Source organism: Neodiprion lecontei, chromosome 3 (genome assembly GCF_021901455.1).
Source record: "Neodiprion lecontei isolate iyNeoLeco1 chromosome 3, iyNeoLeco1.1, whole genome shotgun sequence".
Lineage (NCBI taxonomy): Eukaryota > Metazoa > Arthropoda > Insecta > Hymenoptera > Diprionidae > Neodiprion > Neodiprion lecontei.
In genome coordinates, this window is record NC_060262.1 from 11698239 (window position 1) to 11715637 (window position 17399).

Below are 17399 nucleotides of genomic sequence, written 5' to 3' on the forward strand. Positions count from 1 at the left end.
AGTTGTTCAAATTTACATATTTTCAACAAAATTCTCTCGTAGATTAATGATTTGCACACCCGCATCTCATTTATTAGACGGCATTGCCGTCTTACGGGCTTCTCATCGGAAGCAAAGGATTGAAAGGGTAAACATAACATCTACACACTACAGTCTCCTTACATCGTGCATGCAAAGAAGAAATTCTTACTCATTATTAATTTCGGTAGTATTAATAGTTTCGACAGTATCATTAGTTTCGACAGTATTAATATTTTCGGTAGTTGAAGAACAAGGTCTGACAATCTGTTTCAGCGAGGTTTCGGGCTCTATTGTGGGTCTGGGTTCCGAGGTTGCCCTTGCGCGCGGTTCCCCTGATAGTTTCCCGCAGACCGGGTACATCTAGCTGTGGTGTATCCTGTTAGCCCGCACATAAAGCTATACTTTGCGCGCGGCGTGTGTATAGTCGAAGCTTCTTCATAGGCGAAGTTGCCTCGTAGTTTTGAATTGAACCCTTTTTATTTGGGTGAAGGATAGAGGTTGAGGTTTTCTTGAATAAAAAAAAATACTCTCGCGTTTGAGCCATCGAATTATGAATGTTTATTGGCTCTTGTGGGAAAAGCCTTGCGGCATAAAAACCCACGAAGTATGAACGTGTATTTTGTAAACGTATAAAAGTATGTGTCGATTGTGTATATGAATGTGTATATGCCGATTACAGCCCGTTTGGCTCGTGCCACCGCGATCTCGAGTTCGTTTCGTATTGTGATTTTTGTTTTATTCGATTCGATCGAATTTCGTATGATTTGCGTGTATGGGCACTCGGTCCCGTGTAGAATGAGAGACACTCGGGCCGTACTCATCTACCTTACTCCGTAGAGCGAACGTGTATGAATGATTGGTGTTGGTAGTACACCAAGAGCGCTCGGGCTCGTTGTATGATGGAAGGGTGCAAGACCCTTGGTATGCGTGTATGGGCACTCGGTCCCGTGTAGAATGAGAGACACTCGGGCCGTACTCATCTACCTTACTCCGAGGAGCGAACGATACGAGAGGATATTTGGGCCTCTCGTCTTTTGGTTGTGTTACGAGAGAACGCACGGCGTCACTCACGATCGTCACTAGACGGACGACTTAACTCGACTGTTTTAAAAAAATGCGTGATGCGCGCTCGCCTCCTCATCTACGCGAGATTTGGCATCCCTGCGGAGACGAATCGTTCGAGCGCGGCTCGCACTCGAGATTGCAATGACACGGGCACAAAACGACGCTCAGGCACTGAACACCCTCCCCCCGTTGGGAGTGCTAACGAACAAAATTATGCAAATAGTAGTACATGTCATTAACCTTATTATAACTGATCCTTTTACAGCGATTACCTTAAGTCTAAAGTTGATATTTTATGCATAGAGTAAATAATTAATTGGAATATGACCTTGATGAAATATCCTTGGCTTACATCTACATAGTATATTGACTGAATATTGCGTAAGTATGAATCGAAAACTCGAATTTTGAAAAATTAGAAAGAATCAATTGTAAATTTCAACTGAGAAGAGTTCGAAAATTATCGTTTTCGTTGAATTCTCCCGATAATCTCAAGCGCTTATGGGCAAAGCGCAAATCGATCTCGTGTTGCGTTTGTAGAGTCCTCGAGTCGTTTTTACGGTGACCACCCTGACTACGCCATCGTCTCCAGGATGTAGTTCCACCACTCGACCCAGTCGCCACTGCATACATGGTTGGTTCTTGTCAATCAATAGGACTACCGTGTCCAGCGCGATATTTTTGGTCGGATTTATCCATTTCTGTCTCTTTTGTAACTCGCTCAAATATTCGAGTTGCCACCGGCGCCAGAATTCTTGTCGTGTCTTAGTGATTAGTTGCCACGAGGATATTCGGTTGTCTGGAACAAGCGAAAGATCATTTTCCGGCAGCATTGTGAGCGGTCTTCCAACAAGAAAGTGCGCGGGGGTTAAAGCAATTGGATCGTTTGGATCTGTGGAAATAGGGCACAATGGGCGCGAATTGAGAATGCCCTCAATCTCGATTGCTAGAGTAGTCAATTCTTCGTACGTAAACAAAAAATCGCACATGACGCGTTTAAGATGGTGTTTACACGACTTTACAGCCGCCTCCCATATACCCCCGAAATGAGGTGAGAGGGGCGGATTGAAATGCCACTCAATTTTTCTGGTCGACGTAAATTCGTACAGTTGAGAACGGAAGTCTTCGGACTCTCTGACAGCGTAAAATTCACGAAGTTGACTGTTCGCGCCGACGAAATTCGTCCCATTGTCCGAATAGATATGGCCCGGAATGCCCCGACGACTGACGAATCGTCGTAAAGCCGCTATGAACGCGTCTGTTGACAGATCGCTTGCGATCTCGATATGAATAGCTTTAGTCGACATGCAAATAAATACGCAGCCGTAGACTTTAATGCTGCTCCGATTCTGATGTTTCTTTTCTTTTGCGAGTATCGGACCGAAATAATCTACTCCCGTGTGGCAGAACGGCGGTGCATTGTCTACTCTAGATTTTGGCAAATCGGCCATCTTGTACGTCTCTGGTTTAGCCCGAAACCGGATGCATCGCACGCAACGTCGCACGACTTTACGTATTTGATTTCTGCCGTCTAGTATCCAGAATCTTTGCCGGATACTATATAATGTCGATTGGATCCCAGTGTGAAAGAATTTTTCGTGCGTGTGACGAATCAAAAGGTCGGTTACGTGATGTCGCGACGGAAGAAGGATCGGATTTCTTTGATCGAGCGAGATATCGGCCTTATTTATACGACCACCGACGCGAATCAAGCCTCTCTCGTCGACTCGCGGATTCAGAGATCCGAGTTTTGCGCATTTCACCCTTTCTTCGGATAAAAGACGATCGATTTCGTCTTGAAAGTGCGCTTGTTGGATTAATCGAATAACGCGATACTCTGCCTCCTCAATTTCCTTGATTGTTAAAGCGCCCTTGACATTATTGTTGGGTGAGAAACGTAAGCAGTACGCGACGACACGAATCAATCGTGTGTATGACGAGAAATTTTTGAAAATTTCTTCCGATTGCGATTGCGAGAACATGCACAATGATTTTTTAATCCCCGGTAAATCCTTCTGAGGCGTTACCGCGACTTGCGGCCAAACGGATTCGGGCTGAGTTAGCCACGCAGGCCCCCGAAGCCACGAGTCGTTATTTAAAAATTCCCGTGGAAATTGACCTCGCGATAACGCGTCTGCCGGATTCTGATCAGTCCGGATGTGCCGCCACTCCGCGTCTTTACTGACTTCCTGTATCTCTGCGACGCGATGTGCCTCAAACACCTTTAGGACGCTCGGATGTTTGTTTAGCCATTGTAAAACTATTGTCGAGTCTGACCAGAAAATTGTCTTGTCCACGCGAAAGCTCGTTACCTCGAGGACTTCGCGATATAAGCGAGCAAGTGTCAAAGCGCCGCAGAGTTCGAGTCGAGGGATGGTTTGATCTTTTAGCGGAGCCACCCGTCCCTTTGAACAGAAAAGTCTTACGCGAATTTCGCCGTCCTGCTCGCAAGAGCGCACGTATATACAAGCTCCGTAACCCGTCTGACTCGCGTCGCAAAATCCGTGAATCTGGATATCGATTGGGTTATTTGTCGAAACGTATCGGTCAATCTTTAAATTGTTGATTAATGACAGTTGTTCCGCGAACGATCGCCATGCGGAATCTAACGCGCTGGGTACGGACTCGTCCCATGTAGTTTTTGCTTTCCAGCATCGTTGCATAATCACTTTCGAGGTGAGAATCACCGGACCGAGTAAACCGAGGGGGTCGAAAATTTTCGCGATTTCTGATAAGATATATCGTTTTGTGACCTTCTCGGAGGGCTCGATACGTTTCACCGTATAAAGGAAGTCGTCATTCCGCGCGTTCCATGATATACCGAGTGTTTTGTGCACAGGATTTTCGTCTGTCAGAAAATCGATATCTGCGGTTTTTTTGCTCAAATTATTTAGGGCCTGCGGGTGATTTGACGCCCATTGTCGAATGTCGAATCCGCCACGCTTCAATATTTCGATCACTTCGTCCCGAATTTGTACGATTTCCTCAAAGGTGTTTGCCCCTGATAACAAATCGTCGACGTATAAGTCGCGCGTTAAAACCTCGGCCCCCTTAGGATAATCCGCGCTCTCATCGCTTGCAAGTTTTTGTACGGTTCGTATCGCAAGAAACGGAGCCGACGACACGCCGAACGTTACGGTGTTTAGTTCGAATACGCGAATTCTTTCCTGTTGGAGCCAGAAAACTCGTTGGTACCGACGATCGCTGGGGGCGATCCAAATTTGTCGGTACATTTTCGCGATGTCCGCGGTAATCACAAATTTATAACTGCGAAATCGTAAAAGATGCTCGATTAGTTTCAATTGAATAGTCGGGCCGACCATCAGCGTATCGTTAAGCGACACTCCCATGCTTGTTTTGGCGGACGCATCGAAGACAACTCGGGTCTTCGTCGTAGCGCTTGTCGCCTTTATGACCGCGTGGTGTGGGAGATAATAACCGGGTAGCGATTCGTCGACAACGAGTGACATATGGCCTAGTTCTATGTACTCATTCATAACGCGATGATATTCCGCTTTAAGGACCGGGTCCGCGTTAAGCCTTTTTTGCAAGCCAGCAAATCGTCGCAAAGCCATAGATCGCGAATCACCGAGGTCTCGATCGGCGCTGCGGAACGGCAGACGAACGACGTACCGTCCCGACGGTTCGCGAGTGACGTTTCGAATGAAATGAGTTTCGCAGCTTGTATTTTCTGATAATTTTCTTTGACCAGCGTTTGCATCATCGAGCAACCAGAATTTTTCGATTGTTTCCTTTAATTCGGTTAGTTGGCACGACGTTCGTTTCCCGACCGTCGTGTTTGATTTTCCGCCGGCAACGGCCCAGCCGAGCTGAGTTTTCTGTAAGACGAGATCGCAGCCGTCGCGGGACAAATCGCATTGTCCGATCGATAATAATGACAACGTTGTCCCTGACCCGATGAGGATGTCGATCCTTCCAGGCAAATGGAATTGCGGATCGGCCAATTTTACATTCCGCGGTAAGTCGATTGATTCGCGAGGAAAGATTTCGTTCGGTACGTTATCAGCTATTTTCGGTATGACCAGAAACGTGAGAGTTTTGTTGAAATTATCGTGTATCGAATAAAATGTACATTCGACCGCGCCTTTAGAAATTGTATTTGCGTCGTCGATCATTCCTACCGCGATCGTGCACGCGCGTATCGGTAGTTTCAATTCTCTCACAAGATCCTCCGTGATAAAATGCGCTGTCGCACAAGTGTCTAACAAAGCGCGACGTTTTAGGTATTGACCGCGTGAGTCTTTGACGCGTATTTGAGCGCTCAGCATTAACTGCGACTGTAACGCCCTTGACGTGAAGCTGTATGTAATCATTTTGCTACATGTTAAATTTACCTTTGTTGTCGACTTAGGTGTATCCGATGGTATCGTTTCTTGGGTCGCATGGGTGGATGCAGCAGGAGATTCGTTGTGCAAAAGAGTGTGGTGAAACCTGGAGCAGTTTTTGCAATGCGTCGAAGTGCATTTGCCGCGGTGCGAGCGCAGGCAATTTTTGCAGAGCGATGAACTCTTGACGAAATTCCACCGTTGATGAACCGTCATTTTTTGAAATTCGCGACACTGGTATATGGGATGACTCTCCCGTTTGCACACTACGCACTTTGCTGACGTGCCTATCGCTAACGTACGCGCGCCATTTTCTCCGCGTCGTGTCTTGATTCCGCTTTGATCTTTATAATTCGGAAGCGGTCGTTTGTAATTGGTCTCTGTTTTGGAACGCGATACATCTTGTTCGAGCGTATATAAACGAAACGCGGTCTCGGAGACGAATTTGTAAATTTGCTCGAGCGTTGGCGAGGTGTCGAGATTGAGCGTCTCTTCCCACTTCACCCGAATATTGTTGGGTAACGCGCGCTCGATTATCCGGACTAATAAGTGTTCATCTGGTATCACGTCCAATGACGCGAGCATGTTCACGTGTTGGCGCATGTCGTCGACGAGTCGCGCTAAATCTTTATGCGTCGCCTTTTTTACCGCGGGCAACTCGAGGATCGCGTCGAGATGTTTTACTATCAAAATTCGAGTCTTGTCATACGAATCTAGAAGTAACTTCCATGCCGTCCCGTAATTTTCTTCGCTCACGTTGTAAATGAGAATTTTATTTAACGCGTCACCCTCTAGGCAATTTTTTAGATACAAGAATTTTTGTAATTTCGTTATGTCTTCGCGAGAGTCGATCATTGTCAAAAATGTATTTTTAAACGATAGCCACTTTTCGATGTTGCCGTCGAACCTTGGGAGGTCGGCGACCGGCAATTTAAGTCGACGCGTGCCGTCGATCGGCAGCGACGTCACGTTTGCTACACCGGGATGTTGTGGTGCTGTCGATGATAAATCTGTCTCGATTTTAGTTATGATCGCGTAGAATCGATCTTGCAACTCGTCGAAGTCATCGACGTTGTCACCGTCTCCGTCGGTTAATAATGCGAGTTCATCGTGTAATTCCTCGTATGTTCGAAATTGTTCTTTTACACGATCCGCCCGCATTTTTATGTTCGCGGGTTCAAAATCCGCGTCCTCCGTGAGTCGCTTAAGTTTGGTAATGTTCGCCTTTAAAGTCGCACGCTTTTGATTAATAAACTTTACGCGGGCAGCCATTTTACTGAGCTTGTGCGTACAAATATTTGAGATCCTCGAGAAAAAACAGGATACGACGTCTATGCGTTCGATGTCGAAGCTGGACTGATTTTCAAGGGTCGGCTCTAAGCCTCTCCCCGTGCAGCGCGTATCTTTTCGAAAACGCGCGCGAACTCGTCCGTCTTTCACCGTATAAGATCAAGAGAGCGAGCGCGGCCCGCGTCAAGTGTAAACAAACCTCCCCGTGCGACGGTTATCTTTCAACGCCTAGATATCGAGACTCTCATAACAGAAAACGAGACCTATGTTTTATACACGTGATCGTCGGATATATGCATGCTACGTTCTTCACACAAAGCGTGCGTTGGACCGAAATGTGTTTTCGACTACGTCGAACGTTATGAACTATAGAAAGACGTATAACGCCAGAGAAAGTGTATAATACGATATTAAGAATCTTGTACCGTTTGTGTACTTATCTTTTTGTAGATGATGATCGTTTTCCATCGATGGCGAACTGGGGGGTGACGAGTTTGGAGACGATGGCTGGCTAGTCGAAGAGTGGCACGATTTATTGAATACGATGCACGTTTGCACCTTTTTCTTCTTGTCCTCTATGCGGGCGTGTGTTCGTATCCCGATTCTGACACCAAATTTGTATAGTCGAAGCTTCTTCATAGGCGAAGTTGCCTCGTAGTTTTGAATTGAACCCTTTTTATTTGGGTGAAGGATAGAGGTTGAGGTTTTCTTGAATAAAAAAAAATACTCTCGCGTTTGAGCCATCGAATTATGAATGTTTATTGGCTCTTGTGGGAAAAGCCTTGCGGCATAAAAACCCACGAAGTATGAACGTGTATTTTGTAAACGTATAAAAGTATGTGTCGATTGTGTATATGAATGTGTATATGCCGATTACAGCCCGTTTGGCTCGTGCCACCGCGATCTCGAGTTCGTTTCGTATTGTGATTTTTGTTTTATTCGATTCGATCGAATTTCGTATGATTTGCGTGTATGGGCACTCGGTCCCGTGTAGAATGAGAGACACTCGGGCCGTACTCATCTACCTTACTCCGTAGAGCGAACGTGTATGAATGATTGGTGTTGGTAGTACACCAAGAGCGCTCGGGCTCGTTGTATGATGGAAGGGTGCAAGACCCTTGGTATGCGTGTATGGGCACTCGGTCCCGTGTAGAATGAGAGACACTCGGGCCGTACTCATCTACCTTACTCCGAGGAGCGAACGATACGAGAGGATATTTGGGCCTCTCGTCTTTTGGTTGTGTTACGAGAGAACGCACGGCGTCACTCACGATCGTCACTAGACGGACGACTTAACTCGACTGTTTTAAAAAAATGCGTGATGCGCGCTCGCCTCCTCATCTACGCGAGATTTGGCATCCCTGCGGAGACGAATCGTTCGAGCGCGGCTCGCACTCGAGATTGCAATGACACGGGCACAAAACGACGCTCAGGCACTGAACAGCGTGGTACACTGTCGGTAATAATGTCCGGGTTGCTGGCAATTGTAACATACAAATCTAGCAGGTGCGCGTGCAGTTGTTTGCTCGGGAGTCGGTAGAAATGGATTGGAATCGGTAGACGGAGCGGTAGAAGTTACGGGAGGATTAACCCTTCGTACCCGTCGCGTAGAGAGAATCTCTCACGCTCATTTTAAAACTTTTTTTTCTTTATAATTTCAAATGGAATGACCATTTGAAAATTTTTTTACCTTCACTGAATTTTATGCTTTACATGATAGTCAATAAAACTTTTTTAAAAACTCAAAAGTATAAAGCAAAAAAAAATATTTATTGACTGCTGTGAGAATTTCTCTCATCACTTCAGTCAAGTCGTTGATAAGAAAAACCTCAATTCGGATGGCTTCGTTATACTTCGGTTATTTCCGTAGTTTCCAGTCGCCATATTTGAAATTATATATAGATATATAAATATTCCATGTCACTTCGTGTTTTCTATGCTGTTGTAGTTATTGTTTTATTATTTTAAAATTAAAAAAATGTGATAACTAAGTATTGTTATAAATTGATTTTGAGTCACAATATCTTCTTTAAGTATTAAATAAGTAAGTAAATTTTGAAATTTATTTTTTCATCTGAATGAATTATTTTGTAAACATGTAACCATATGTAACCTACAAAGATATGTTTATGATTTTTTATGAATAATAAGAATTTTAAAATATTTTATTGTACAAAAAATATTAAATACTGCAATTATAGGACTATAAAAACATAATTTATTAAGTTATTTTCGCTTTTTATCAAAATCAAATAAAAAATTTTTGTATTTTCTATACTCATATTTATTGATACAGTTCATGCATTAAATTAAAAAAATTAATTTTTTTGTATTGACAGATACAGAGTTAAGAAACATGAGTCGATTATCCAACGATGAACTAACTGAGGAGGAAAGTCTTTCCGATCTGGATATTATGTCTGATGGTGGCTCAGAACATAGTGAGCATAATTCAGATACAGAACAATCAGCAGCAGACTCCGATAATGACAGTGATACAGATGACAACAACAATTACTCGGCAAAAAATCAAGCTGTTAATACTAAATATCTTCTTGGCAAAGATAAAAGTACTAAGTGGTTTTGTGATCCAGCCAATTCAAAGATTCGGACTCAACGACAAAATATTGTTACTGGTTTATCTGGGCCTACAAAACTAGCAAAAAATGCAAAAACACCAAAAGATTGTTGGGATTTATTTTTACCGGCTGAAACTATCGAACAAATTGTTGTTTATACCAACATTTTTTTGGAAAAATTGCGCTTGTCGAAGAAAAAGAAAGTTGATATTCAACCAACGTCTTGCGTATAAATTAATGCTATGATCGGATTGTTATATATGCTTGGTGTTCACAAAGATTCTCGTGTTAATTTCAAAGAGCTTTGGTCTACTGATGGGACAGCTCCTGATTGTTATCATGCTGTAATGTCTAGCTCTCGATTCTGTAACTTGTCAGCATTAAAATTTGATGATATTAATGACCGCGAGCTACGAAAAAAGTTGGACAATTTAGCACCAATTAGAGAATTCTCGGATAGTTTCATCAAGCGTTGCCAGCAAAATTATACTCCAGATGCTTATTTGACCATTGATGAAATGCTTCAAGCTTTCCGTGGTAGGTGTAAATTTCGCCAATATATCGCGAATAAGCCTGCACGATATGGAATAAAAATTTATTCCATGGCTGACTCTAAACGATTTTACACGTACAACATGGAAATTTATTGCGGCAAACAGCCACCAGGTCCATATGTAAAATCTAACTCAGCAATTGATGTTGAGACCACCCTTTATTTGCAAAAGTTTCACAAAAGTTTTTTTTCCACTTGCTCCATTCTGATTCCACTGTGAATTTCAGAATCATACAGCTATACCAATCTGCACTAGCTTTTTCGAGGAAAAATTTTAAAATTTCAATTATTCTCCTGTCTTCTGTTACCATACAGCGTTCGCATTCTTTCTCAAATTCCTGTATCCATTGATGGGCATTTGAACTTTTTCCATCAAATTTTCCGATCATAAAATCTTTTGCTATTTTCCCCAAGTTCTGAATTTCTGATTTTAGCTGTTTCTCTTCGAGCACTTTTTCCAATAATTTTGTTATTGTTTCATCCGTAGTATTTTGTGCAGTTTCAACTACTACTTTTTCTGTAACATCCTCTAAATAGTAATCTCCAAATTGTAAATTTTCTTCTTCATCCAAATATACTTTAGATAAATCTTCTGTTAAGCTAATCCACACTTTTCTATATTGGTGTCTCTTTGTTAGTGTCTTTTTTACCTTAGCGAATGTTTGTGTTGTTATCAGCTCTTTGTGTAAATGTGTTGGTTGATATTCATCTGGCACGTCAAACGTGCGACCATCGGGTGTGCCTATTGAGATTAGGCATAATATTGTTGCCTTTCCATCTGCCGACCCCCTCATCTTGAAATCAAATCTTAGTTTTTCCATTTTCTTAAAATATTTGCAGAAATGTTGTTTTGTAATAAGTCTTTCCGCGTCCAGTTTAGGTTAGAATCAAAAACTCAATTGCGTTTCTGTAAAAGTAAGAGAAACAACATTTAAAGCTTTTAATTCCTATATTTTAATTCTATATAAAGGTCTCGTGATAACCGCTATCTCCTTCGTTCAACCTTGTTGAATATTTTCTTTTTGAATTTTTTTCTCTCGAAATTTACTGGTCGTCTCCCCAAGCCCGTGCTCTACCGCGCCATCGGTCGGTGGCCTTCGTCGGTACCGCGGCAGATTCAAAACTTGAGAGAAGCACGACAGAAGTACACGAGTGTCGTGATTTTATAATCGTTTTCCGTTTTCATAATTACAATTAAAATTATCTTAAATATCTACAGGTTGCATTAATCATCGGAATAAGTGACGCTTGTCGAAAACTTGAATTAACAAAACTGAAATTGGATGATGTAAAAACAGAAGGAAGTCTTGATGTTATCAGAATTTACCAAACAAAAACAAATTGGCCACAGTTTTTTAGTGTCGGCGGGGAATTGACTAAATTTGTCCGTAATTACATTAATTTGCGCCCAAAAAATTGCACCAGTGATCGATTTTTTTTAGCTATACGAGGTGGAAAATGTATTAACCAATTTATTGGTGAAAACACATTGGCTCAATATCCTAAAAAAATTGCCACGTATTGACAATTAGAAAACCCTGAGACTTACACGAGACATTCATTTCGACGTAGTTCAGCAACTTTAATCGTTGATTCAGGAGAAAATATAACAACATTGAAATGTTTAGGTGACTGGAAATCTGCTAAAATTGCCGAAGGCTATGTTGAACAGTCAGTCAAAAATACAGCCAAAATTGGTAAAATAATTGAATCAGTTATTAATTTGCCAACCACTTCTACTTCTCAAGAGACCAATTATGATCAAGAAATAAGCCAAGTAGTGAAACGTCAAAAAAACTAAGAATGTCATTAATATTGGATCAACCTCTTCGTCAACTGCTGTCACATCGTCACATAATGCGCCGATATTTAAATTTGAAAATTGTACTGTTACAATTAACAATTGTACATGTAGACAAAATGAATCATTTACAACAAATTTATTCTTCTCTTTTTTAATTAAAATAATATTACATTTAATAGTAATTGAAGTGACCTGTTAATTATTAAACTTACTCTATTAATTCATAAAGAAATCTACACGTTTGCGCCGTGACGCTAAACAGCCACGGACTTTACTTTGCAGATTATAAGAAATCGCTAAAATCGGGCATTTATTGAATAAAATATAGTTCACAGTAGCGCACTTGGGTAGTCATTATCCGGCCAGGACAATTGTTTTAGCACTCATCTCCGGGCTACATGCACGGGCCTTTGGCCTTCGGCCCGTGCATGTATCCCTACGATTCGTGCTAAAAACATTGCCCTGGCCACATAATGACTACCTTAGTACGCTAACTGTGAAATATACTATTTTCTTCTCGCCCGCTATCGTTGTTGACAACCCACGAGTGAGACCGTTTTTCTTACTCGCGACCGCTTATTGACACCCAGGATTAGCCGTGTGTATATCGCTCGCTCAACCTTGTTCGCTACAGGCAGTATTGTAAATGGCAAACAATGATACATGCCTTTGTTGCCGTCTGTAAAAGACTCGTGGATATATTTATTAACCGCAGCGGGATTACGTTACGGGCTAAGACAGCGTGCATTATCATCAGAAGGAACTTTACCGAATTTACGCGACCGTTTAATACAATTCTACCGAATTTCTCGCGGAGAAATGACTGATCCCGCTACTCCCGATAAAACGACGCTTGATGTCGAAGCCGGCACATCGTCTTTACAAATACCGGCGGACGGAAGACAAAACCCGCAATCGACGCATGAAATCGGAATAAGCGCGGAAAATAATATGTCGCTAAATAATACTTCTTCCGATAATACGCATGATCTATCGTCAAACCCAAACAACGCTCCGGCTATCGACATCAGAGGGCCTCTGGAACACCGGACGCAAAATGTAAACACTGCGCACGGACACCGCCTAGCTTCAACCCGCATCGCGAAGCCCCCTCGTTCCATCATAACACGTCGCGACAACCTTTCGACTCATTCGCGAGAGCTCAACCGCCGTGATTCAATAACAACACTCCAAATACACTCGCCGTATACGAGGTTATGCGGAAGGGAAATTAGAAATTTGCAGGAAGACGTAATGAAGATTCGGAAGCCTTTTTAACGCGAATAGAAGAGGGTAGAACTTTATTTAATTTGCGCGATAACGATATTCTGAACAGTCTTCCGTTTTTACTTTCCGGAGTAGCTCTGTAGAGGTTTCGAAGCAAAAGGTCCAAATGGCGTAGTTTCCCCGAATTCAAACACGCTTGGCGTTATAGATTCGTTGATCCAAATTTGCAGTTCGCATTGCGTGAAGAGGTCAGTACGCAGGGCGAAAACGAGCCAGTCGCCGATTACCTCACGTATATGCGTGTGTATTTCGGTCGGCTAAGCTACGGACTCTCCCAATGAAGAGGATATGGACTATGGCTATCGAAACCGGTTACCGCGTTTTCAAGTGCTAATAAGACGGGAAGATCTTGGAGATCTTAACGATTTAGAGGATATCGCCAGACCATTGGAGATAAGTTTTGCGGCAAATAGCAAATATCAAGAGGCACAGACTCCCGAAAACTCACTGCTACTGGAACTAGCATACCGCGGACCACACTCTAACTCCCGTCAACCGCGACCCGTGTTAGCCAATCTATGTCTAGAAGATGAGCCAACAGATAACGTTTATGCTGCGTATCAAACGTCTGGCCAAGAAAATTGCTCGAATCCTAACACTAATAGAAAACATTCTAATTCTAGACCCGACTTCTGTAATAACCAACAATAGCCTAGGAATAATACCGGCAACCGGAATAATTATAGTCGGAGAGAAAATCCGAGTTACATTAACCCTTCGTACCAGGTGTCTTTCGTATGACAGTCGTGATCCTTGTGATGAGAGAAAATCTCACGCTATTGCGCAAGCGCCAAGCGCGAAATTTTAAATTTGCGCAGGCGCAAAGAGCGAAATTTTAAATTTGATAAACTAATGTGAAGTTATAATTCTAGTATATTTCATTGTGGTATTTTATTTTTCTTAATAAAAAATGATTATTTTTAATGTTACTAAATAAAAAACTATATCATTTCGGGTTAGAAAATAAGAATCACAAATTTGTTATTCATGCAATAAATTTATTGTATTCAAACAAATTGATAGTAACATACTTTCAAAACATTAGTGATGATTAATTTGGAAGCATTCGCCGTAAGTTAGTTTTTTAATAAATAAATAATTTATTTATCCAAAATGATAATTATTAATGTTTATTAGTTTAAAATTACGCTGAATATTATCAATAATAAATAAATAAATTTTAGTCAGAAGATAAACACAATGTTTCAAACATTGTAACATTTTAAGTATCAAGCAATATATTTTTAAAATTAACCATAGCTCTTCAGTAAAAATGACGAAGTTTATGTAATATCACATTTCCATTTACGTACTAAGTTCTAAGTCATCTTTAGAAAAAAAAAATTCCGATGATATAAACAAAGAAATAATTTGTTAAAGAAAATTGCGCTCCACAAATAGAAATTGAGTTGACATACAAGTTTTTCTTTATAAATTAAAATTAAATTATAATTTTTTATCTATAACTATAACAATATCAGGTTTAAAGTCATATAATTAAAATTTAATTCCAACAGTTTGTCAGAAAATAACCACAATGTTTTAAACATTGTGACATTTCAAGTACTTAGCAATATTCTTTGGTAATTACGTATAATTTTTTGGTGAAAGTGACCAGATTTAAACAATATTGCATTTTTACCTAAAATCTAAATTATAAGTCATCCTTGGAAATCAGATTTGAATCACAATCGGTACAATATCTCACTGTATGTTGATTGCAAAGTGGTGTATTGCAAGATGAGCAACTTTTAGTTGTGTAACTGTTAGCTCTGCGTGGACAATAACAGCACAAACGACGACTGGAGTCATGAGTTGGTTTTTCAGGTTTAATGTTACCAATTTTTAAAATCACCAATTGTAATTCTAACTTCAAATTAGGCAACTGACTACGAAGGATCAACTGTGGTTCCACTAGTTGAAAAAATAGCTGTCGTAAATAGTTTCTTCGAACAATTTTCTCACCAACATTTTCTTCGTAAATAATTCGTGAGTTAATCCCAGCAATATTCAAAATTGCGTAAAATACAACCATTGGCCATCGACGCGTGTCACGAGCAACGTCGTAATCTCCTTGAAGCTGGTCAACAACATCTACGCCAGCTTTTGTCTTATTATAAAAGGTGATTATCTCCGGCTGCATTTTTTCTCCAGTACTCTTGTCAATACCAACAGAATTATGCATAGTGGAATACATCAAAACATTTTTTGATTTTTTCGGAATTTACGAAACTAATACGCTACTGTCTGTAAATACAAATTTACTGCTACGAATACTTCGATTTTTAATTTCTAACAATTCCCGTGGGAGTTCACGCTTGTTGCGTCGAATCGTTCCAACAATAGTTGTTTTGTTTTTCAACAAATAATTAGCCAGAGGTACAGAGGTAAAGTAATTATCACATGTGATATTTCTTCCGGTATTAAGGGCGTTGCCTAGCTAGAAAGCGCGGGCTACTCCGCTTCCCGCGTTAACCGTGGCGAGAGAGAGAGTAAAGAAACAAGTGAGACGGAGCAGCCGAGCTGTCGCCGGAGTGGGGCGGGTGACGCGACTAGCCTCTTCCACCCCTCACGGGCATTCGGTTTCAAATACTTTTAAACAGCCCAGTGTATCGCGCTCGGCACGACGCAGCGCCTGATGAATAATAGAAAAAAAAAGTAGACTCCTTTCAGATTCCACTTGAAAAATTTACTAGTAATACAGAATTTAATAAGGAACCCGAAACTATGTTTTTTATAATTCAAAAACTTGTCATTAATGAGGTAAAAATCGTCAAACATTTGAATTGTTTATAAAAATTGGGATTTTCAATAATGTTCAACATTGAATTTTTTTTATGAAAGCTTATTCGTTCACCTTCCGAATGCACTGTAAACGATGTCTTTACGTCGAATAGAACCGGATATATGCGAGCTCCTTTTGCATCAAAATTGAATGATTGTCTTGTAACTTTCGAAAACAAACATAATTCGGACGAACACCAAAATGCGTGTCGATTCTTTTTACCTTTATTTCATGTGAAAAAAAGTATGAATAGATTGAAAAAATACGAGGTCATTTTTTGATTGACGTGACGTAGAATTCCTTATACGTATGTTGATATAGATATACATTCTTCATATTTCAACGAAAATTATATTCACCGGCGTCCGTATTTCTACGCAATGCGACCACGTGACTGGTAATAGTCTAATAGCCGGTATTCATAGTCAGGTTCGATTTGCAGGACGGTCTTGAGGCAGCTCAAAGCATAGCTTGATCGGCTGAGAGCTGTTCCTAATACAGTCTCGAAAATAATACGTAACTATTTACGAATACCGGCCAGACGTCGTCACAGGTCATTTTAAATTGAAAATGCAACGAATAGCTGTGAGCAAATTCATGATATAGCAACGAAAATATCATCAATCTCCCAGGTCTCACCACGTGGAGGTCGCTATCAAACAGAGACCCGCCTAACCCGTCCCTACCTCCCAACCATGATCAGGTTTGCACCAAACAAATACAAAATGATGAAAAATAATATAAAATGGTAAAAGTAAAATTGAACTCGTTTAAACTTAATAAACATAATCACGAAATCTGTATGAGAAGGATTTCATAGAAATTAAATTGAAACAGTATAAGTGAAACATGACAGTAATCTTGATAAAGAAAATTGATATAACAAAGCATCGAGCATTGTATACATTATATGGCTAAATAAATTCTATAGAAAGCGCAAACTATGGAAAATAGTACGTCACGAGTGCAGGTCACAGATAGTAATGAAAAAATAGGCTATAGAATATTTACATAATATATAGATATACACGCAGTCTGGTCCGACTGCAGAAAGTATTCCTGGAATGAATAATCAGATACATAATTATAACGATATGACTAGCAAATTTTTAGCACAGTAATACATATAACTAACTAAACATAAATCACAGAAATATTGCACGTAAGCTATATACAAAGCTATTATATTTATGTACATATGTACATATATTTAGATTACAGTGTTTTGTCGTCTGTCGGTCGTGAATTTACTGTTTCTTACACGCGGCCTTATCTGGGCTTCGATGATTTGAGGGGGTTCGCGGATTGAGCGTTGTCGGGCGCGTCTAGAATCTACGATTTCGGGTTACAAACAAAAGTAAAATAAATCTGCTCATTTATTCTCCATTTTTTCGGTCCAGAATTTATCGTCACGTTTTATTTTATCAAAAATCAATCCCTTTGGCGTCCAAACTATGAATTAGCACCACTTCCTATTCGTAATGTGTAGAAGACCTTGGACCTGATACATGTAATTATGAGAAAGCTCTAACTTGGCTTTTCCACCGATTATTTTCGTCTCAAATATTAATTCTGTATCCCAAAAATCTATCGAGGGAGCGCAGCGAGCGAGCAAAATTTTGAAATGTTCAAGCAAAATCCCACAAAAAGTACTGATATCCCCAAAAAG

The 17399-nt window shown here is 40.7% G+C and overlaps 1 protein-coding gene across 1 annotated transcript; it reads right to left on the reverse strand.

Moving 5' to 3' along the window:
• Positions 1 to 715: 715 nt before the first annotated feature.
• Positions 716 to 6030, reverse strand: LOC124293513. The gene is made up of 2 exons (XM_046734581.1): positions 5442 to 6030; positions 716 to 1885 (listed from the first exon to the last, which is right to left on the reverse strand). The coding sequence occupies exons 1-2, from the start codon at positions 6015 to 6017 to the stop codon at positions 1859 to 1861; spliced, it is 603 nt and encodes a 200-aa protein (XP_046590537.1). The 5' UTR covers positions 6018 to 6030; the 3' UTR covers positions 716 to 1858.
• Between the last annotated feature and the right edge of the window lie 11369 nt (positions 6031 to 17399).